Genomic DNA, 24,475 nt, shown 5'->3' with positions numbered 1-24,475 from the left:
TACGCAGTTGGCAGCCTACAAACGCGACCTCCTAATTGCCAGTTGTTCTAATCTTTTGGACGCATTAACACTCGGTGTCATGTATCGCCATTTGACAGGCCGTCAGCATACAGAAAAAACGCGCTGCTTTTGGTACCTCATTGAAGCCCTGATCTACAATCGGAAGACAACAGATATGGACAACATCGACGCCAATGACAAGCAGTTTATCGATAATCTTGTCACATTAATTACCGGTTAAAAAAAATCGGTACTTATATTAGTATTATATTTTTTTGTGTTTGTTTAAAATCAACTATTCTTTGTAATTGTTTTCATTGATATTTTATTTATAATAATTAATTATATATAATTATTATAAATATAAATCTATAATCATTTATAATCATTTAATTTAGTGTTTTTTTGCTAATGTATGTTTTTTTGTATTACGCGCCATTATTTTAAGTACATATTTTTTATATATAACATCAAACGTTATTTATGTATTTTTTCTGATATGATAAGTATCAGCATTTGTAATTTCTTTTTGTGTCTGTAATATCAATAAATTACGATTATGATCACACATAAAGTACGTTTCAATGTAGTTATATCGTCAAACCGGAAGTTCCATTAATTAGCATTTCCGGTCGTCCATAAAGTACGTTGTAGTACTGTCTTTAATAATGTGTCAGACATTATCAATGCTGACAAAATGGTTCTGTAAAATCGTAAGACATTGAAATTTCTGAATTTTTTCGACATTATTCGACTTTATTCGATGTCGATTCGATATCGAAAAAATACAACTAATTCCGGTAAACAGTTTCAATTGCTGACACTCGCCCAAACCTGTCGACCAATCACAGACTGTTTACTCTGCCGTCATAGCAACCCAGGAGCCACGCATAATGTACAATTTTAACACGTCCGGAAAGTTCATCAATTGACTACAGCGCCAATATTTCTCCCCGTGAATTATTATTTATTTTATCAGTAATATTATGTTTGACTATTAAATTGACAGCATTTCTATGTTCACCGCTTGCGTGTCCCGAGAATAGTCATAACAATTGTTGGAATAAACTATTTGATTGTTGTTGTTGTCAATGCAAATACAATTGTCCTAAAATAAAGGACAGTTCGATATTGCCCTGTTGTACAACACAACTAACTGATGATCCCTGTCATTGTCATTGCCGGGATTGTATGGATCAAAAATGACATAAAACTGCATCACTTATTTAGATAATAATTTATAAATATAAAGTAACATGGACAATTTTCTTATTACATTTTTGGTCTTACATTATATATATATAATAATTTTATTTATTATTTGATTAATAGATGTTTATATAGTTTCAATAGAATAATAATTTATAACTTAATAAAAATATATTTAAGTTAATATTCAATGTTTTTCATATAATATTTAATAAGTATTTTAATTAAATAAAAATTTTTATGATTATTCATTGATATTTTCAGTTTATTTTATTCTAAGTATTTTATGTACATTTATGACATGTAAAATAATATTAAAATTAAAAAATGAAAACACATTTACTTAATATTTCCCTTTCAAAATCAAATATAAATATTTAATTTATTAATTTTAATACAAAAATTTATATCTTAATTGTTAGACATTGTTTGGACATTTTTAATATTAGTATTATTTTACATTTACATCTATAATATCAATACATTAGAATATAATATACAGAAAGTATGTATTACAACAAACTGCGGCCCAATTAATACCATTGATAGCGCTATTTAGTTCTCTATTGTCGCGGGAAAGGGATAGTAAAGTAGACAAAACTTAGGGGCTGTTCACATATTACGTTCGCACTTTTTAAGAAATCTAGACCCCTATGTTCCCAATTGTTCACATCTAGTCATTTAAAAAATTACGTTCGTATGGCCTAAGCCCCCCCTCCCCACCAGAAGAAATCTAAATGCAAACGTTCTTAGTCTCTACCCCTCCCCTCCCCTCGTTCGCAACCTTTGGCCAACCCTCCACTTTACTATCCCGCGACAATAGAGGACGAAATAGCGCTATCAATGGTATTAATTGGGCCGCAGTTTGTGGTGGTGTCAAAAAAAGTTTGCCGGTTAGGCAACAAAAATGTAAAGGAAATTATATTTTAAAAAATTTTAAAAATTATTTTAATTTATATTTCAATTTTATAAATTATAATTATATCAAAAATATTATTTTATGTTTAGTTTGTATTGACATTTCCGGCACAGAATATTTCGATAATAAGTTCGCCAAACGATAATCGGATAAAACTTTCGGCAAAAACTAGTGATTCGCCGCCAGATTTGGCAAACACTATGCTATGCCAGCGCTTTAAACCAATGTTTGGATTCAATTTGTAGTGAATAGTGTCTGCAATCTCTTTATAAGTGTTTTTTTCACGTATGGCCGCAACGGCTATATTAATGCAATTCAATTGTACGAATACATCCATATTGACCACCTCTTCAATAGTATGACATAAAATAGATTTAGCATGGTCTATTACCAATTTCATTGACTATATTATTAAAAATATGTTAATAATTAACACTTTTTTAATAAAATAAAACTTCAAATAAAACCTTATAATTTTGTTTGATTGTAAACATTTCAACAGTTAAGTCGCCAAACTTAATGCGCATACATTTGTCGTGAATGACCATTGAATGGCCGGCCTTTTGTTCATAGAGTATACAATGCCATGTGATTTCTTGGAAGGCATACAAAGCGGTAAGTTTGCTAAATATCTGACCCGCTATTAGTCTATACGTATTATTAGTTTCATTACTTATGGCATCTCTGGCTATTTCAATGCACTTTAGTTTTTCATGAGCTAATAAACCAATTTCAATTTCAATAATGTGAAAGTTTAAAAATTGTCTTGCTAATTTTATCATTGACTCCATGCTCTGTAAAAATTTTAATAATAAAACAATTAAAATCTTAATTTTTATTTTTTTTTAATAAGACATGTTTTGACAATAACTTACAGTATTGTTAATCCTATCGATTAGCCTTTGATTTACAATTTGAAGACTTTTAACACAATTATGGGTCTCATCGGTCGTCTCCTTAAAGAGACCACACGTGGGACACGGATTTATGGCATTAAATACACAGTTAACTTCGTGTGCGGCTAATTGACTCCGTTTGACGGCAATACCACATCCCTGATCAATAAACTTACATTTTATGAGCAAACTGTCCAAAAAGTTATACATAGATTCCGGTGCGCGAATCAACTCAGTACTATTCAGCGCTTTTCTATCATTAGGACAGTTGTGGTTTCGTTGTAGCCAATTATGAATACATTGGGAACAGTATGTTTGGTTACAGCACGGGGTGACCAATGGATTGTTGTATATCTCAAGACATATACTACACGTATTACGGTCTAAATCAGCACTACTAACACCAATCAATCGGTTTTTGTCAATTGCAGACATTTTACTGTAATTTTATTAAATAAAAAATAATATATATATATATATTCAGTAAATTACCATGTATATTTAATAATTATTATATAAATATTATATAAATTATACTATAATATAAAATTTAAATAATAAATTTAAAGTTCTGATACATTAATTAGCAATAGAGTAATTGTTTATAAATCTGGAAAATTGAAATCATAATAATATGCAATCATTACGTAACTACCAGTAAAAATAGTATACTATTAATTAGTATACCTAAAATGTATGTACTATATAATACTTTATATACAATTGCATAATGCAATGTAATGCAAAATAATAAAAAATAAAGGTTATAAATATTTACTATAGAAATAGTTGTAGAAATTACGTTAAGTATTACATCACAGTTTTCTTGTTAGCAAATTATTACAAATTAAAAAAAATAAAATACATATATTTTTGTATATATTTATTAATACAAATGTACACTTACAAGTTAGTTATTGTTCAACAATAAAAATTATTTATATAAAATACAATTTTTTATATTAATCAAAACTTTAGCACATTTTTAAATTTAAAGGGATATAATGAGACAAACGATTACATCAGACATATCCGGCACAGAATATTTCGACGACGAGTCGGGAAAACAGCAATCGGATGAAACTCTCGGACTTAACCAGTGATTCGCCGCCACTTCTGGCAAATGTTATACAATGCCAGCGCTTTGACTCATTTTTTGTATTTAACTTATAGAAAATTTCACTGGAAATCTCCTCATACGTGTCATTGTCTCGGATGGCTATCTTAGCTAATGCTATGCATCTGGATTTAGTCGGTTGATTCATATTTAAAATTTGGTGCACAATATAGTCATCCAATTTTCTTCTGGCCAATTGGACCACTGACTTCATAGTCTAATCATTATATTAATTTAATTTAAATAAACAACTATTTCAATAATTTACAATTTAAATAATTATATTTAATGTTATTTTATAAATACCAAAACATTTTCCATTATAAATCTATCAGATATATTGATAGTATCGTTGTAGCGATAGATATCTTGATGTTGCGGTGTCTCAACTTTGATCAGTTTATTTGCATTCAATTTGTTAGTATATATTATAGCATAATAGTCTGCCTTATTATCATCCCTGACCTCCTTATTCCAGCCATAATTATTTTCAAGAATTTCATTAATGGTATGGATTCGTGGATCCAAACTCGTTAAATAAACGCCGGCATCAAAGGCACCGATTCGGGAACCTTTAAGTATACGGCCGTTTTGACCGATGCCCTGAGCACCACTCGTGTCAGTGTAATGATATAGAATATTAGGAACGGTATTCTAGTATTTAAATAAATAAAATAAAATTATACTATTGTTACAAAAAAATTAATATTTAATAAAATAATGATTACTTTGTTATTATGTCTAGACGTAAATATTTCAATGACTAGTTTGTCAAACAAAATACGAATATATTTGTATGCATTGACCAGTGATTCGCCTCCCGTTTCGGCAAATGTCATACAATGCCAGTTGTCGTTACCATCAAATCTAGTGTTAATTTTTTGGTAAATTTTATCCGATATAATCTCATATGAATTGTTTAGTGGATCACTGATAATATTATTGCAAATTTCAATACATATTTCCATTTCACTGGTTCTCATTAGCAAACATTGTTCAACTTTATAATTATCCAGTGATTGTTTGGCTAATTTAATAACTGTTTTCATGTCCTGAATAAATCAATTATTATTAACATTATTTATAACTTAATTTATAAAATGTTTAAAATTTTACATTATTATCGACTAATTTCTTTAATCGTTGATTTTCAATTTTCAGACTTGAAATACAATTGTGTTGTTCATCAAAATGTTTACTTAGGCCACAAGTGTCACAGATTTTATTTTTAGAAAATACATATTTTTTAAATATATAATCCGATTTAGTTGAGTTTGATTTACTCATATTTAAAATTAATTAATTATATTATTTTGCTATAATTAAATGTTTTTACAAAGTTTCCAAATTAGTTATAAAATCAATATGTTTAATTGACACAGTTTTTATTATAAAATATTTTAACTATTTTGTTCATATTATGATTTATAAAACATTTTAATAATTGTATTATTGTAATAATTATTATGAAATATTATTTAATTAATAGTATTTACAAAATTTAATATTTATTTGATTACTTTGTTTGTTACTGTATTTGACTTTATTAAATAATTAATTGAATTTCTAGTTACTGTATGACTAAATTGTTATGCTATGAAAAATGAGTGCTGTATTGTAAACTGTATTGCATTATCGTTATTTGTAATGAAAACTGTTTTTATTACACTAGACTTATCTAATCATATGTAACAGTATTTATAAAATGTTTAATATTTATTATTTTATTATATGTAATAATTTTATTTTAGATTATTTAATTATTTATTGAATATTATTAAAATGGATACATTTTTTGTTTATAAGTGCATATATCGTTTACTTAATTTCATTTAGTTATATAAATTTTAATGAATAGGTTTTACTATTTAAGTACTATAATATAATTATATATTTATACCTTTATATGATATTAAAATATAACTAATCTCAACCAACTAATATTAATTAATTCTGAATATAAATTTTTTATATAAATAAATATATTAATTATATAAAATACTATAAGTTTCATAAATCAATGAAAATATGTTTTAAGATTTTTTAAATATCATGTCACTTGAATCACAATCTATTAAAAGTTTAAAGTCTCTCAAATTAATGATTATGTAATCAAATATTAATATCAAAGTATTACGAATTATTGTATACTTTATTACTAATTTACATGTGTGTTATCAATGGCTAAGATTATATTATAATTTTTAAATACTAAACAGCATAATAAATAAATATTATTATTAATATGATTAAATAAAATCCATTGTTATTTAATAGCATGATTGGCATGTGTTTAAACCGTCATAAAATATTTTAGATTTTATTAATTTTTACGAAACTTGAGGTGTTTATAGTTTTTGGAAATCAGATGTTTTCATTTTATAATGATAACAAATTACAATTTATAATATAAATAAAAACTTTCACATGAATCAAAATATTTTACAATCAATACATTACAATGTATTATAATTTACAATATTAATACTATACTAAATATAATACTTAATAACTGTATACATTGCCTTGTACTGTACAGTATTATTATATATAGTATATAAAATTTATTTGAAAAGCAAATAAATATTGACGACTAAGGAAACGGAATGTTGTTGTAATAATTATTATTAAAATTTATCAATAATTGATTTATAACAATAAAAACATTTTGCAAAATAAAAACAAAACTTATTACTTTATAAACATTATAACATATATTGAATATTGAATGACAAACATGAATGAAACATTAATATCGAGTGACAAAATATATTTGTTACAAACATTTTCATCAATTTTGGTGTTCATAATCACATTTATTACTGCTTTCGGTAATATTCTGGTCATTGTTGCCATATTGAAGACACCGAAACTCAGAATTAGATCCAATTATCTAATATTATCGTTGAGTTTGACAGACTTAACTGTAGCGTTAGTGGCTATGCCATGGACTTCATATCTTGATATTATACACTTTAGTGACTGGCAGTGGGGACCAGTATATTGTGATGTCTATTACTTTATAACCGCTGTCTGTACCTCAGCATCAGTACTTCATCTGATGTTTGTCTCAATTGATCGCTATCTAACTGTAACCAGTATTAACTATTCGACAAACAATAAGAAATGGTATGTCATTGTTATGATATGCTTTGCCTGGCTTTTTGCTGTACTCGTTGGACTGACACCAATGCTTGGATGGAGAGATTACAACCGATTCCTCATCAGAATCTATGACCAAAAGACATGTTTTTCTAGTCTAAACATCGCCTACAAGACTACAAGTGTTATCATACTATTCTTTGTTCCCGTTTCTGTAATAATACCACTTTATTGTGCCATTTATAAAGTATTACATGATTTATACATACATTGAATTATATATTTATATATATATATATATATATATATATAATATTGGTTTCATTAACCTAAATTAAATATTTATAACATTATGTATTATTTATTTTAAAAATTGTATAGAAATCAATTGAATTTCGAGCAAACCATAAAACTATTGTCAAAGGGTCAAAGGTTGACATACAAGAGTTAAGCACTTCATCTGTTGTGAAAACTGATTTAACAGATATATCAAAAACGACTTACTTGATGGTCATTGAAGATGATGGCATCAAACGTGTCAGCATTAATGGTAAAGATAAGGTCAAACAAAACAAATCGATTCGCCGGGAGTTTCGTGTGGCCAAAACATTGGCCATTATTACTGTTTGCTATGTTATATGTTTACTACCAGTTTATATGACTTTATTGGTAACAGTTTTCAAAAATGACAATCAATTACCGAAACTTCCATTTTCATTGACATTATGGCTATTATTATGTAATTCAGGTATAAATCCTATTATTTATGCAATGTTTAACATAAACTTTAGAAATGCGTTTAAACGTTTGTTGAAATTATAATTTAAATTTTAAAAAAATTATCTAAATATATTTTATAATATGTAAATAAAATAAAATACGGGTATGACCATATTAATCTATGTAAAATATTAAAATTTTGTTTATGATTAAATTATAATTTTATTAACAATTGTTTTTAAATATAAACTTTTCATAGTTTGATAAGTAATTTGATACATGTTTCTTTTACATTACATACTAAACCTGATATATAAAAGTTTATAAATTATATGATTATTTAAAACTATAACAATAATATTTTTATTTTATAAGTTTTATAATAATAATTTCCATTGCAACATATAAACACTTATTTATATCCGTTATTAAATATAACATAAAAATTATACACTTATATTTTTGTTGTGGATATTAAAAGGGAAATATTATATTGTTTTTATTATCCATGTCATTAAAATTAAAAATTATCTCACATTTAGTTTTGAATTAAAAATTTTAGATTAATATATAAATCTTGAAACACAATAATTATATGATATTAAATTTTCTATTAAAGTTTTTAATATGAATTCATTAATACCTATTGAGAAAATATATTTTCTTCAAATATTATCATCAATTTTCTTATTGATTATTATAATTATAACAACTTTTGGAAATCTTTTGACAATTATTACAATCATACGAATTCGTGAATTTAACAGTTGGTCTAATTATTTGATATTATCGATAACACTTAAATATTTGATGATATCTTTTGTGATAATGCCTATCACCGCATATATGGATGTATTTTATCTAAGCGATTGGATTTGGGGACCAAATAGTTGTGACACATATTATTGTCTACAAATGGTTTGCATATCGTCTACAATACTTCATTTACTATGTATAGCCATTGATCGATATTTTTCAGTTACAAGAATACACTATTCAATGCATAATAAAAAATACTATATTATATCAATGATATGTCTTTCCTGGTGTTTATCATTATCTGCCGGATTGTTACCATTAGTTGGTTATCGTGATTACGATAAGTTTCTACTGGATATCAATAATAATAATTTTTGTGATCCAAGTCTTAAAATTAAATATAAAATTATAATTGAATTTGTTGTCTATTTAACAATGCTTTTAATAACGATAATAATTTATATTTTTATTTATAAAGTAAGTTTTTAAAGAACTAAATTAAATAATCTATTAATTTATTATTAAATATAAAATTAATTATTGATAATTGTCTAATAATTTTATTTTTAGAATTATCTTAAATTTGAAAGAAGAGTTAATATTCATAACATGAGTGTTAATGAATTAAAACTCAAAATCAATTGTCTTTTGATAAAAGACAAAACTAATGTCGAGTTAAAGAAAAAATGCAAAAACATTAGTAAATTATGGCTTCAAATCAAGAAAGATATGGACACAGAGGTCAACAAAAGATATAAATTATTGCGCAAAGAGTTTCGTGTGGCATATATTCAGGCTATTGTTGTCTTTATTTATATCATCTGTTTTTTACCATTTTTTGTTACATTACTAATCATTGATATTAATTCACTGACATATATACCTAAGTTTACTCTATCCCTAACTTTTTGGCTTTTACTCTGCAATTCTGGTGTCAATCCAATTGTGTTTGTTTTGTTAAACAATAATTTTCGTAATGCATTCAAAAATATAATCAAAATAACACCAATCAGACAGAAAACTTAAATAATTTTCTTATTATTTTTAAAACTATTTAATTTTGCTAAATTATTTTTATAATATTTTATATTAATTTTTTTACAAATCAATGTTTTAGAAATACAGTATAAATATATATATATACAATAAACTACATTATATTTATATATGTAATAATTAGACACTTATAAGTAAATATATATATTGTAAATCTAATAATCCATATTTCTTAATTATATTTAAGAAACTTTTAATTATTTGTATCTAAAAAATTTTACATCAATATTAAATTATATGAAAACTTTTAACGTTTACGATTATAATAACAATAATAACCAAACAAAATGTAAAACATATCAAATTATTTGAAATAAAAGTTTATGCAAACATATTAAAGTATTTCAAAAACATCAAAACATTAGTATTATATTTGTTAAGTATTGAGAAAGAAAAACAACATATCAATGCTATTTGTGCTAATCAATGATTTGATTATATCAGTTAAACTATAAACAATGTCTATAATTAGATAGTATTTAAGTAATTAATGATAAGAAATTGTTTATTATAAACCAAATCATAAGTTTTGATTACAAACGACTACAACAACTATTACTTCCTTATGCTATTGAAATCAGACACTAAAGAGAAAAGAAGAGACAAAAAAATCTACGAAAAACTATGCAAACTATTTGCAAGAAATACTCGTTTTGCATATTATATGCAATTTAGCGATTAATTTAATACTAATAATAATAATAACATTTCCATTGATAACACGTTTGGCTATTAGTTTGGAGTAATGGGTTTAATTTGTTGCTGTTTTAGACCTAATTTTTGGCGATCAAAGCGGACTCGTTTGGCCACTGATGAGAAAAATGTGTCCATCAATGGTATTATAGAAAAAGTTTATATATATATATAATTTTAAATTATTTGACATAAATTATTAATTTTTATAATTATTACTCAGCCGTTGGCGAGACTGTCACCGATGGCAACACAATATTGGATTCATCGCAATACCGGACGCCTACAGTCGGTCTAAGCGAACAAAACCGATTTGATCTAACCGTTCAAAAAATGGCCGCAAAGATGATCAATATATCGGCAAATAGTGAGACAGTACCGCAACACTTCTGGAGAGAGCGCCAGAAAACTTACGCTAAAAAACTATTGAATATCCGGAGTCCACTTCCTCTTAGGTCTAAAACTAAGAAGAATAAAACATCTAATGGTTTGTCTAATTATAAATGATTAAAAATCTTTAAATATTCAATACTGTAATTAAGATATTTTTATATTAATTATATGTATATATATATACTGTATATTAGTGTCAATACAGCAAAGATGTGCCTCAATGACTGGCATAAGTAGTGATGAAATCGATTTAATCAACAAATATAGCCAATTGTCCAGCGATGCCGTCGCTAGAAGTTATCATCACTGGTCTGATGAACCAATTGTTGTTGAATTTAACCCAAAATAAAACATCAAAACTTTATATAATTAAATTTTATCACATCTCAAACAATAGCAAAGTTTATATAAAAATTATAACAAAATAAATTAATATGAATTAACTAAATTTATTCAATACTCGTTTATTTCTTAAAAATATTTTTGTGTAGTTTTATATATTTGTTAATTTTGAATACTTTAATATTTACAGTATAACATTGATATAAATTTTGAAATTGTTTGAAATGTCAAAATTTGTTTGTTTGTTATGTTTTTTAAACATAAATACTACATATAATATAATTTAGTATTACTTATTTGAAATGTTTAATTAATTTTTTACATATACTCTCAATAGTAAATATTTAAATTATTTTATACTATAAAAGTTATAAATTATAACTAAATTTATAACAAAAAGTTGTAATAAGTATAACAAATGTAATTCAATTCAAAATTCATTGCTATTTAATATCAAATATCATAGACTATATGATTCATATAATAAAATATTTATAAATTAGTATTAAATTAACATTCAATTAGTGGACATTCAATTGAAATCAATGTCTAATACATTACAAATTGATTATACAGTAGAATATGTTAATCAATGGACAGCGCATGCGTTCAACACTTATGTTTCAAATCAAATTGCAATCAAAGTTATGGTTCAAAAAAATATCAAAACTATTGAACTAATAATTAGTTAATTGTAATAACAGTCAACACGTGCAACACGTGATCACATTTTTGACCAACGATTTAGTAATAAGTGTATCGCGCGGTCCGCTAATAGTCTGGTCACAAGTTATATCTCGGCGTATATAAGACCCGTTTGTCACATAATCGGTAAGTTTTAGCACATTTGTCGACATATCATGTGTTTTGACAACAATTTCGATGATTTGAGTTCAATATCGATGAACGAGTGGACACAGATTGTGGTCACTATTGAAGACAATGACTAAATCAATTCAAAAAGAAGTAAAACTGTAACCACAGTGAAGGACAAGAAGAAGAAGGATAAGACGGATAAGTGTTTTGAAAAGTCGCCGATCGATGGCAGCTATCACTGCACTGACTGTCACTATCGGACTACTTGTCCGCATCGGATGACCTCTCATATGATCTGTCACACCGATCGGCGACCATTCAAATGTCATTACTATGACTGCGATCTATCATTCAAACGGATCAGTTCACTGAAACGACACGTCAAGACATTGCATCTGAAGGAACGGCTTTACGAGTGTCGGGTTTGTGGCAAACGATACGCACAGTCGCAGGTATGACACAAACACAAGAAGATTGGTTGGGTTGGGTTGGGTTGGGTTGGGTTGGGTTGGGTTGGGTTGGGTTTAGTTACCACTTATTGTGTTTATTATAATTAAATAATTTAGTGAAAATTAAAGTACGGAAACTAGTTGTTTGACCACTAATTATAATTAAAGTTAATGTAATTGCATTATAATTAGTGTTAGGTTGCGAGGCCTACTCTAGAGATCGGAACCTAAACAGTTTCGGTTCCTGTTTTCAAAACGGTTTGGTTTTCGTGACAGTTTCAGTCGTAAAAAACGGTTTCTATATAAATGTTTTTGTTATTAAAATTATTTTATATTATACAGTAATTATCATAAAACATAATATAGATTTTGATAATTAAAACTCATTACTACAGTATTACTATACATTAATTTATACTTATTCTAATTATTCGACTGTAATATATATGAAAATAAAATTTAGATATTTTAAAAACTATATGAAATAACTACGGTTTGGTTTTTTAGAATTTTTAGAAGGTTTCGGTTCCTGAAATATCTATCGGTTCCGACCTCTAGTCTACACCAGGTTAGGTAATGAGGCGAACACTTATTAAACACAATACCTGTTTTATACGGTAACCTAATTGGTGTAACCAAACAAATATAAGAAAATACTAAAAACTAATAATTTTTATATTAACTTTGATTATAATTAGTAGTGAAATAACTATTTTCCGTACTTTAATTTTCATTAAATTATATAATTTTTACTATAATTTATTGATAATAAATAAAGTTATAATAAACACAATTTTATTAGCACTAACTAAACTTATTTTTTCTCATTATAAAGAATTTTATTTTAATTAACAATTGTTTCAATCAATCAATGAATATATAGATTTTTATGTGTTTATTACTTTATAAAAGTTATATTTATTTGTTTAAATATTTCACTATTATAATTATTATTATACTGTAGGATATCTATGCTATGTTGACTAATCAATTAGTGTATTCAATTGTACTAGACACAATATGAGTTTTAGTTATATAGGGGATAATAATTACGTTTTCGTTACAATTGTTCATGAAATTTTAATTATTTTTTACAATATTGCAATAATATTTTTAAACTACTTTTATTTTTAACTTAATATAATTAAGGTATTGTAGTTTTATGTTTAGTATTAATGATAATAAAAAATCAATTTATTTGCTAATTATATTTTGACAAAAACATCAATGAAATAATTGTCTTGTATTTCAAATTACTGACAGTCACTGAAAGATCACTCATTTGTTCACTTGTCGGTCAAATCATTCAAATGTGATATCAATGGTTGTGATAAATGGTTTCAAACACCCAAATATTTGCGATCACATAAAATTCGTGGTCATTCAGTAAAGATCAACGACAATAAAACTGTGGACTATATTCCCGATACAGTAACTAATGACAAACAAACGCACGGAACAGATGCAGACATTGAAAACAAATTACAAGAAAATGTAGTAAAGATTGAAACGAATCCGATTATTGACCAGAAATCGACACCAGAATTGAGTGATACCGTGAATGTTGACATAAATAGTAAATTATTGACAATAGTTAACCACAAATGTGTTATCAAAGGTTGCGGCAAAACATTTCATTTATATCGTTCGTTAAGAAGTCATTACAAATACACACACAGCGATCAATACGATAATAGTAGCAAAACTGTCCATTTGTTGGCCACCGATGACAATAACAGCGATAACAATACCATTGATTGTGTGACAGATTGTTGTAGTAGTCAACAGAATTCAATTAAATTACACAAAAACATTAGTAAAGGCAATAATAATAATAATAATAATGTTATTAATGTGAACAACAGTGATAGTCGTCGTAATATTAATTATTGCGATAATTCATCGATTGATAGACATTTAAACAACACATATATATTTGAGTGTAATTTTTATAAATGTCATTACAAGACAAAGTCTTTTGTCAACATTACCGATCATTTTGACAATCATTGGCAACAATTTGTTGATTACTTTTCATTTATTAATAATTAAATACTCGAATTTTATCAGAATATTCTAAGATTTTGCAATTGTATTAATTAAAATTTTGTGGATTGTTTTGAAAATTTATTTCGATGTTTGTGTTATTCAATTAAAATGCAATTATATTAATCTAATACACAACTTATTTAAGAATTTCAAATATACGAAATAAGATTAACTAATTAATTTTGACAATTTTATTGGTACCTTATTTAAAAAAATTATCCACTTTTTAATTATAGTTTATTTTGATTAACCCCATAAAACGCATCTATTTTTAGGTGCCATACGAGAGCCAGGTTTACATTTGAATACCTGTGCAAATTGATACATATTAGCCAACGGTTGGATTACTCGGACGTTTTCAGGACTGTGCCGGTCTGTTGCCAACTGTATTGCCAATGCCTGTGAGCTTTTATTTGAACACCAAATCTATTTTTTAATAACTAAATCACTTTAATATTATAGACTTTAAATTTACTGTATTTTATATATTTTTAAATCTGAAAATTGATTTTTACATTAGCGTATGATAGGAAAAATAGTTTGTCCAGTGAATATCCAACTAGTTGGCCAGGTAGCTTTTCCAATTGACCCATGTACTCATTTTTATACAATTCAAATGCCTGTTTTGTTGAATAAATCAATAAACAGTATTATTATTAATTATCTTATTTTATTTTAACTTTCTCTTAATTTATAGATCATATCATAAAAAGTAGTATATATTAAATCATATCTAAAAATGATTAATAACTACTTTAACTGTATATACAGTACGGTATGTGTTGTATAATATAATACAATATTTGAGTATCAAATTGATTGTGAAAAGTATGTGTCGACTAAGCGATTACTACTTACTCTATAAGCGATTCTTACGCCTCCGTTGTCGGCAATATTCTCGGCTAATGTTTGCAAACCATTCAACTGTTAGCCAAAAAATATATATAAATTGAAGCAAATATTAAAAGTAATTGATTTTTAGCTAATAGTTTTTCGATACAAAAATTACACTCTAATAGTAGTACTGTATATATAAAGTATATAATTAAGTGTATAATACAGTGTAAAATTAGATGCACTAAATTATATGCTAATACTCTCTATTACCTGATTTATATTAGTTGTGTTGTCATTGATTGTGATATTATACTTAAATTTGTTGTATTGATCGACAAAACATTTGGTCCTATCATTGAATGCTTGTCTACTTTGATCGCTAAACCAATTGTCAAGATTTCCATTTTCATTAAAAAGACTTCCTATTAATTGAATGACTAATTAATATTTTACTTGTTATTCAATGTTTCGTTTTGGTATTCAATCATTTTTGTGGTAATTGTATGACATTTACCGTAAATACTTTTATTAATAGTAAATGAATGGATAAGAGAGAGAGAGAGAGAGAGAGAGAGAGAGAGAGAGAGAAAGAGATTGGATTGGATTGGATTTAGTGAAACTAAAAGCTATATAAACCGTATTTAGTGAACATTTGTACTAAAGTTTTTGTCGGTCAGAAAAATAAGAGAGTGAAAGGCTATAAAACATTTTATATTTGAGGATTATTTTGCAATTTTGCGGATTTTACACTCATTTTGAACTCTCAATCTCTAATATATAAATATAACACTTATAGATACCGTATAAAGTTTATACATTATTATAGACTGAAATGAGACGATAGCTTGTAGATAATGTTGAGGAAATTTGAAGGAAATTTCTAGTAATTTTCTTATATGGACTTATCAATGACTTCTCATACTATTAAAAATTTATTTAAATTGTGTATAAGATATATATATATATATAAACATAATTTTGTTAATAAAAAATACTGTCTATAATAAATTAAAGTCAACAATAGATAATTGTTGATTAAGTACATAATGTTTTATTATAGATTTGAGTTAAAATTTGTTGTATTTTTAAAAAATATAAGAAAAATTTATCGGTAATTTTCCTAAATTTTGTAAAAAAAATCTAGAAATAGTCCGCAACTCTAGTTCAACAACAACTACTATACATGATGTATGATAGACGTGATGTCTACCAATGCATTCAATAATAAATGACTGGCCATTGAAAAAACTATAAATATTATACCAGTGTGTTATAAGTTATAACAAAAGTGTATGTATTTATGTGTATGTGTGTAGTGTGTGTGTGTAGTGTGTGTAAATTAATGGATAATTACCGAGATTATCAAATGCATGAGTCAACTCGTGTGATATGATAGCTCCTATGGCGCCTAAATTCAATACCCTGTAATTTATTAGTGACCAACAAATAAAAAAATAAAAATAATTTATAGATTGTGAGAAAAGATATTTAATTAATTTATAACGGGTCGGGTATTATTGACCCGTTAATAGCATATAAAAAATATCTTTTATATGCTAGTCATAGGTATATCGGACAGCACTTACTTTTAGCGCTTATATAGGTTTGGTTAACGGTTATCACGTCTAGTATACGGAAACTCTATATATCGGATTCCACGGGAAGTTCTCTGCAGATACAGAACACTATTTCCCGTTCAATACTCCTATAGGTTTACACTTACTATTACTTACAATAAGGAACTCAATTGTTAGGTCAGAACTTAACTTTTATTTACAAATTATAGGGGAATGCCGTAAAAATACGACATTTATTACATAGAGTTTCTATCAATAATTATAATTAAATTAAACATGTCACAATTAATTAAATAGTATTTTAAATCAACATTATACAATTTCATAATATTAGTTAAAAAAATCATTATACAAATACTGTAATAATTAATACATAAATCAACATAATTAACAAATTGTTGGAATTAAATAATCTAGTTATTAATGTTTTATAAAAAGATATCTTTTTATTGACGTTTGGAGCGCTAGTGATATTCATTATATCACAAATTTATTTTCAACTTTTACGTTATAAAGTATATGTTATGTATAACATAAAGTTTAGGATTAAATATAAAAAATTTAATGAATTATTTATTTGATGAATGAATGGTCAGTTGTATAGCAATTCTTAATGATTAGAAAAGTCAGTTATAGTGTGTTATATTTGGTGTCTTTTTTAGGATGAGATTAACTATGTTTTGAGTGTATATTTCAAAGTACCAATAGTTTTCTATATACAGTATATAAAGCTCAAAACAAACCTACTGTTAAAACTATTGTAACTTTAATACCATTTCAATTAAAGATACGCTTCATTGTATAGAATCTATTGATATATATCTCACAATCGGTTTGTCTATATATTAGTGAAATGACCTCATCGTCAATGAACACAAATCTTAAATAAACTTTCATATAATCTTATGTATATAAATCTCATTAATTTTGTTTACTTTATTGTGAAAATTTTATTAGAGAAAACTTCTAACAGATCTAAACTCTGGTCTTTCAAACCATCCATCGATTCTCATATGTCTTCTCCTAATCCTTGTATTTAACGCAATCTTATACTCAAATGACTACTAAATCGTAAGTCAAGATTTACAAGAATAAACTCAAAGTATTTTATTTCTATATATAAAGTGTATAAATATATTATTTGGCATTATTTTTATTGATTTATAATTAAAACACATTTATATTATTAAAACACTAGTACAACAAAAATAGTTTATTTGATTTCACAATCACTTTAGAAACTAATATAATTAAAATCTTATTTTTTTGTTTTTTATTTAAACATAATTTCATTGAAAATTATAAATTGTGTTATATATTGTACTATATTTTATATATCAAATAACTAATGATTAAAATTATTGTTATTCTTATTTTTTGTTTTATTTTTTAGCTTAATTTACTATATTTTAAATATGTTGTAATAATCATAATATAATAATCATATTATTATTATTATTATTAGAAAAGTGTGCGCTAATGACTATTTTCTATGAATTGTTATGTAAAATGCTTTACATTTCCTGTCAGTATTGACTATACTATATAGTAGTAATGTTCATTAAAATCATAAAAATTGTGCGTTAATTAAATAACTCAATTATTAACTAACAAATTTTCTACAGTATATGCGCTCATTTAATGTAAATATTAGAGTAAAATTAATTATAAAAGCAATAATTTTTTGTTGATTTAATAATGTTAATCCACAAATTGAATAGTAATTCATATACTACTGCTACTACTGAATAAAAACATGCTATAAAAAGTATAGTTATAATAAAAAATACTAATTATCATAAAAATAAATCACATAAACATTATAATTTATACTGTTTAAATAGAGTTTATGGGCAATACATACATGGGTCGGGTATTTTGATATAATGGGAACTTTGCTATTCCGGCCGGAAAGTCTATTGAGAGATACATGATATATATATTATTAAGTAAATGAAATATTATAAATATTTATTTAATATATAAAATTCTGGTTTATATATAAACACAGTATAATATATATACAGTTATAACTATATATACTCACAAATTCCGTTATTTCTTGTATTATAAAAAGCATTAACAATGACTGCCTGAGTGCCTTCTGGCCAATGACTGTGTGGTTTAATATCATTTATTGAGTGCGCGTGTGATATGTATTTCAATTAAATCAGTGGCAAACAAATTAAACAAAAAATAATTAAATAAAATCTTTAGTTATAACACATTATTTGTTTAAATAAGTACGCGATCGGCATATTAGCCATAGCTGTCTATCTCTCTCACCCTTTAGGCTCTTGATTGTTGAGTGCCCTCGAGTTGACTGATCTTTGGTTTCTCAGTGCTGTTATCATTGTTGACAAAAACGAGTCCTCAGAGATATTATTGAACTTAAGAATAAATCAAATAACAGAATTATATACAATATTTCACACAAATATATTTATGAAATTAATTTTCAAAATTAGATTTTCCTATCACTTCTTAATTTGATAATATATTTATGATATCTAAAAGTTTTCTACAATTAATTATTTATTCACCGCTTTATGATATTGGATAAGTTGTATAACATTAAAGATATAGTCAGGAAAGCTAATATAGGACGTGATGGCCGATAATTTTTTGATGGCATATGCTTTGGTTGGCTCATCCAACCAACGATTTTCAACTAATAATTGATGAAACGCTTTCTTTATACTTCTAATGAAATTTTTGATATCTTCAATGACTGATATATCGAAAACATTGTCCAAATAATAACGACCCAACAGATCGGGAAACACTTGAGAGACATATGAAAAGCATATCTGATTGAGTGAATCAACTGTACGACCGGTTGTCAAACTCATCATTTTGTTTGTTGTGAATTTTGCTAAAATTATAACCAAATTCATGCCAATAAAGTTGGCTATTGTGCTAAAATCATTATAAAAAAATATATTAATAAAGTCAATTATTTTAATAACTTAAGTATTTTATAAAATACTTTTGCATACAATTTGTCACTTTATATGACATTGTATTTAGATTGCTAATTATAATTTTTTATATTTCTATAATGAGTTTTTATTTAAAAAATGTAAAATGTAAACATTAAAATTTTATTGTAAATTTTATTTTTAAACTATCATATTTTATAATATAAAAATGTTTAGAAAGTTTGTTTGTATAGCTTAAATATTTTTGGGTCATTAATCTCTTTTTTTCTGAACACATTTACTAAATAATTGCTTTTTGGTAAAAATACTATATGAGTGAATGAATGAGTTAATGGGGAGAGAGAGATAGATAGATAGATAGATAGATAGATAGATAGAGAGAGAGAGAGAGAGAGAGAGAGGTGACTTATGGTACGGCAGATGAGAATCGATTAATCACTAAATTGTATGTGAAATGAATGTCCACAAAAACACTATTACTACTATTTTATGTATAACTTTTCCATATAAGGTGACCAACCGTTAACTGAATTTATCACAAGTGAGACTAAAAAAGCATCATTTTTTGGTTTTACTTTCTTTATTATTGGAAGAAAAATTTGCCATAAAGTTGACAAAAAAGGTCGTGAAAGTTATTGTTAATTATATTTATATGTTTTTTTATAAAGAATATTCTGTAATAGTATGATAAAACTCAGTTTTCATTACTATTGAATACTTATATTTATTTAGACAACTAATAAATGAGAGGACATTTGTAAATAATAGGAACGGATTAATACAATTTGAGTCCAATTTACATGAAATGGCAGTTTTCGGATATTAACACCAATACATTAAAGTTAAGCACACAATTGACACAATTTTTGGATACAAAAGGATTGCTATAACTATTTGGACGATTCACACATTTATATGAATTACAAGAAAAAAAGAGAGAATCAATACTTAAACTAACACTAACTGTACATTACGTCCAAAACCCTTAATTACAATTACATTGATTTTATTGCAACAATAACTAAAGCTTACGTTTAAGTTATTACTAGATTTGAGAAAAGCTTAACTAAAAGAAAGAAAGGGATAGTTTGTAATACAATTAGAGAATACAAAACTAGTGTTTTGTTTGAGATAAAAAAAAATCTCAATTTAATTCATAGCTGACCATTGATTAGGCAAAGAGAGAGAGAGAAAAAAATACATACAAAAGAGTTATTAATTTTTATAATTAATTATTTTATATCGATATCTTTATAATATCAATACAATGTCTCATCAACAACAACAAAATGATTTAAAACTAAACTTTTTCTATAAGCGGATAATTAAAAAAATATTTGATGTCAAACAATGATAAATTTATAATAATAATAATAATAATATAGATATAAAAACATTGATTGAATAGCTATAACTACAGTATAGATAAACTACTTTTTGAAAAAAATAATTATTTCTGCTTACAATCAATTTTAACAATCAATTTCTTCAAAAAAAGTATTTTTCAACAAAAATATTTTCCGAAATAAAATACTAAATAAAATATAATAATAATCTGAAATATGAAACCCAACTAAAATAAAAACGACTTACCGTTTTGAAAATCTTTTCAAAATGATATCCAAATTATCTAAATATCCGGAGTCGACAAAAACGACGCTATTCTTATTGATCTGATGGCCATCAGCTGCAAGTATACCATTAATTACATTCAAGTAATCAATTGCCGAATACTTCTGCAAATCTTTGACCAGAATCTTGGATTTGTTATATATTTTGATGAGATATATCTTATTGCTAGTGATTTTTGTAGCAATTGATTGTAATTTTGTATACATTTCTTGAAGTTCTGCCCAATCTTTCTGGAAGACAATGGAACTAATCGGTGATCCTTTGAGTAGTTCTGCCATCTGTTTGTACGGGTTTTCCGACGAACCGGTATAGTTAGCTCTCATCGGAGCTTTTATGTCATGTTTTTTGGACATACGATAGATTCCCTGGTAGTTGAGTGACGATTGTTTAAATGGATTTAGTAACTAATATTAATAAATAAAATACAGTTTTAATATTTTTTTATATTTGATCCAAATATTTACCCAAACAATGTGTTTTGTATTATTATTTAAATCAGCGTTAACCTCAACACTGATAATAACATCAAATAAACTGAATTTATTCAATTCAATCAGTGCCGACTCGATGTTAAACTGTTTTTCATCCCAGTGCTCATCAATCAATGGCCAACCGCCCACTTGTTTTAATATATCTCTAATGATATTGAAATCTCTTTTCTCGAATGAGTCTCTAATTGCTATTAAATTTGTATTAAATCAGATAATTGTTAATTAATAACTGTATTTAATTCAATAAAACATTTTATATTTGTTTTGCGATTAGACGTACCGATATTAGTACAACCTTTATATAACTTAATTAATGGTTCAGTATATTTAGGTACACTTTTTAGAGAACTTTTATCTAAACGCACTTTTTATATAAATAATAACATTAATTAGTAAAAATATATTATTTTTCGTATAATTTATAGCATTAATCTTATGATAAAATAAGCAATAATATTGATACTAATAATAGTAATTACTTGTGACTGTATTAATGAGATCAGACTGAAGTTCTTCAATATTTGACAAATCGTTGGTTAACTGTTTTGGGATTATCTGATGATTTTTAATCCAATTACCACAAGAATATTGATAAAAGTTATCGCACGGATCCACTTTTGGGTTCATCGATGATATTATAAAATTTACTGAAATTTTTTTAATTATATTATTAATTTTATTTAAAATACATGTTCTTCATAATTTGGTTGCAAAGATAAATATAAAATTAACAAATTTAATATTTATCATATTATTTACCATTTTCATTGCATACTTTTGAATTACAAACCATATCTAAATATCAGAAAAATATATAATAAATATGTTGTATTTGAAATTAGATATTACCTGTTAATACACATTTACATACAATAAGTAAAATGGCATATAATTTGAAAAATATCCTAATTTAAAATATCCTAATTTAAAATATTTAATATTATTTTTATTATATTATTTAGATTACAGAATAATATATATTTTAAATCTTACATTTTATAAAAAAACTGATTGTTTATGTTTTTTCAAAAATTATATTAAATATAATATAATAAATCAAATTACTTTTAAATAATTACAAAATAATAAGGGAATAAATTGTAAATTGACATAAAACTTTATTATAAATACCCACATATTTATTACCATACCCAGAAAATTTATTATACCATAATTAATTAATTAATTTTTTTAATCACGTATTTACCGACACAATTAGATATTAGTTTTAGAAATTTATTTATTAAACAGTTATTTAATAAAAAAAATTAAAAAAAATAAGAACTAAATTTGTTGTTTATAAATTATGATACTTTGCAGAATTATTTAATTTTAAATATATATTGAAAAATAAATAATAAGTAAGTTTAAAATAAGTTTTAATAAATACTGTTTATATACACAATATATCATAGATATAATTTTACTACAATGCAAATATTAATCAATATATTTAAACTATTTAAATTGTTAAATTCAATTTTAACTAATCTGAAAATAATGTTCACTATATTAATTACTTTTTGTACTATATTTAGATATTGATAAAATATCAACTTTTGTATGAATGTCTACAAAAAAACAATTTTCTTTTCTTAAGTAAAAAAAATGTTGAATTATTTAATTTTAATCTGATTTTATACATAAAGAAATTGAAAGTAAAAGCTTTTTTCAAAGACAGTCAACATTTACTTTAAGTACAAGACTGCACACAAAAAATGCTTTTCTTAATATTACATAATATATCACTCAATTGCGGTAATGAATGACTTTGAACAGTGCAACAATGGTTGTGTAATTTAACTATAATATAGACTAAATATAATATAAGACAAAACCCTTAAATGGTAATCTCATTTCACATATAAAATTGTGATGAAAAGTAATGTTTCGCCGAAAAAATAGTTTTTATCGATTTAAATGCATGAGAAAAGAGTGTGTGTGTGTGTGTGTGTGTGTGTGAGAGAGAGAGAGAGAGAGAGAGAGAGAGGGTGAGTATGTGAGAGTGTGAGAGATTATAGAAAGTTAGCGCAAGTGCTGATATCATAGGATGTAAACATCGTTTCATAAAAACTGACACTAATTTAAATTGATTTAAATTGAGTTATAATTAAATTTATCGAAAAATAATTATTATTAAATTAAAATATAATATATAGAGATTAAAATAAGTTGTAGTTTAAAATTTAATTAGTCCGTTTGGTCTCTCTAATTCACTATTATAATCGATATTTCGGTAACATAATTTACGACTCCGGAAGTTTGTACCGAAATTATCTTAAATATCATTGATATTGACCATCAAGTTCTTTGTGGTGCATCCAATATGTTTGTCTAACCTTTATCCGTGCTTGGAAAGCAACAGCATTATAAAAAAATTACCATGGTCAATAACCAAGACCTTTAAGATAATTTGGTCCAGAATTCTAAAAAATTTACTATCGGGTAACTAAATCCCGATTTAAAGTGGGAATTA

At 25.4% G+C, this 24,475-nt stretch overlaps 8 protein-coding genes across 8 annotated transcripts in view; 5 read left to right on the top strand and 3 right to left on the bottom strand.

Annotated features, from left to right (window-relative positions):
• Positions 1-2,213: 2,213 nt before the first annotated feature.
• LOC128951227 (uncharacterized) lies at positions 2,214-3,459 on the bottom strand. Its single transcript, XM_054296476.1, has 3 exons — positions 3,004-3,459; positions 2,596-2,922; positions 2,214-2,531 (listed from the first exon to the last, which is right to left on the bottom strand). Exons 1-3 carry the CDS (start codon positions 3,457-3,459, stop codon positions 2,214-2,216), a joined length of 1,101 nt encoding a protein of 366 aa, XP_054152451.1.
• A 560-nt stretch (positions 3,460-4,019) lies between these two features.
• On the bottom strand, positions 4,020-5,314 carry LOC128952340 (uncharacterized). The gene is made up of 4 exons (XM_054297722.1): positions 5,258-5,314; positions 4,870-5,193; positions 4,448-4,795; positions 4,020-4,358 (listed from the first exon to the last, which is right to left on the bottom strand). Exons 2-4 carry the CDS (start codon positions 5,188-5,190, stop codon positions 4,047-4,049), a joined length of 981 nt encoding a protein of 326 aa, XP_054153697.1. The 5' UTR covers positions 5,191-5,193; positions 5,258-5,314; the 3' UTR covers positions 4,020-4,046.
• A 1,564-nt stretch (positions 5,315-6,878) lies between these two features.
• LOC128951226 (5-hydroxytryptamine receptor 2B-like) lies at positions 6,879-8,065 on the top strand. The gene is made up of 2 exons (XM_054296474.1): positions 6,879-7,490; positions 7,625-8,065. Exons 1-2 carry the CDS (start codon positions 6,879-6,881, stop codon positions 8,063-8,065), a joined length of 1,053 nt encoding a protein of 350 aa, XP_054152449.1.
• Positions 8,066-8,638: 573 nt separating this feature from the next.
• Positions 8,639-9,748, top strand: LOC128951225 (uncharacterized; the record flags this gene model as incomplete). Its single annotated transcript, XM_054296473.1, has 2 exons — positions 8,639-8,881; positions 9,293-9,748. Coding segments are annotated over 2 exons (699 nt in total), but the record flags the coding sequence as incomplete, so codon positions are not given.
• A 584-nt stretch (positions 9,749-10,332) lies between these two features.
• LOC128952344 (uncharacterized) lies at positions 10,333-11,322 on the top strand. Its single transcript, XM_054297729.1, has 3 exons — positions 10,333-10,614; positions 10,695-10,958; positions 11,059-11,322. The coding sequence occupies exons 1-3, from the start codon at positions 10,524-10,526 to the stop codon at positions 11,211-11,213; spliced, it is 510 nt and encodes a 169-aa protein (XP_054153704.1). The 5' UTR covers positions 10,333-10,523; the 3' UTR covers positions 11,214-11,322.
• A 466-nt stretch (positions 11,323-11,788) lies between these two features.
• On the top strand, positions 11,789-14,770 carry LOC128951224 (zinc finger protein 91-like). The gene is made up of 5 exons (XM_054296472.1): positions 11,789-11,850; positions 11,911-12,008; positions 12,191-12,474; positions 13,735-14,230; positions 14,757-14,770. Exons 1-5 carry the CDS (start codon positions 11,789-11,791, stop codon positions 14,768-14,770), a joined length of 954 nt encoding a protein of 317 aa, XP_054152447.1.
• On the bottom strand, positions 14,767-22,626 carry LOC128951222 (membrane metallo-endopeptidase-like 1). Its single transcript, XM_054296471.1, has 11 exons — positions 22,479-22,626; positions 22,280-22,363; positions 21,973-22,187; positions 21,470-21,912; positions 19,478-19,853; positions 19,221-19,324; positions 16,712-16,779; positions 15,628-15,779; positions 15,379-15,444; positions 15,036-15,140; positions 14,767-14,946 (listed from the first exon to the last, which is right to left on the bottom strand). The coding sequence occupies exons 1-11, from the start codon at positions 22,624-22,626 to the stop codon at positions 14,767-14,769; spliced, it is 1,941 nt and encodes a 646-aa protein (XP_054152446.1).
• Positions 14,778-24,475, top strand: part of LOC128951221 (para-nitrobenzyl esterase-like) — a 30,088-nt gene continuing 20,390 nt past the window's right edge. Inside the window, exon 1 of the mRNA XM_054296470.1 lies at positions 14,778-14,921. The gene's annotated coding sequence lies outside the window, so the exon portion shown is untranslated. The remainder of the gene's footprint in view (positions 14,922-24,475) is intronic.

Source organism: Oppia nitens, unplaced genomic scaffold (genome assembly GCF_028296485.1).
Source record: "Oppia nitens isolate AA-2021 unplaced genomic scaffold, nextdenovo-longstitch-racon4-pilon3 scaffold1_pilon_pilon_pilon, whole genome shotgun sequence".
Classification (NCBI taxonomy): Eukaryota; Metazoa; Arthropoda; class Arachnida; order Sarcoptiformes; family Oppiidae; genus Oppia; species Oppia nitens.
The sequence above is the reverse complement of the archived record's forward strand: the minus strand, read 5'-3'. Positions and strand labels throughout refer to the sequence as shown.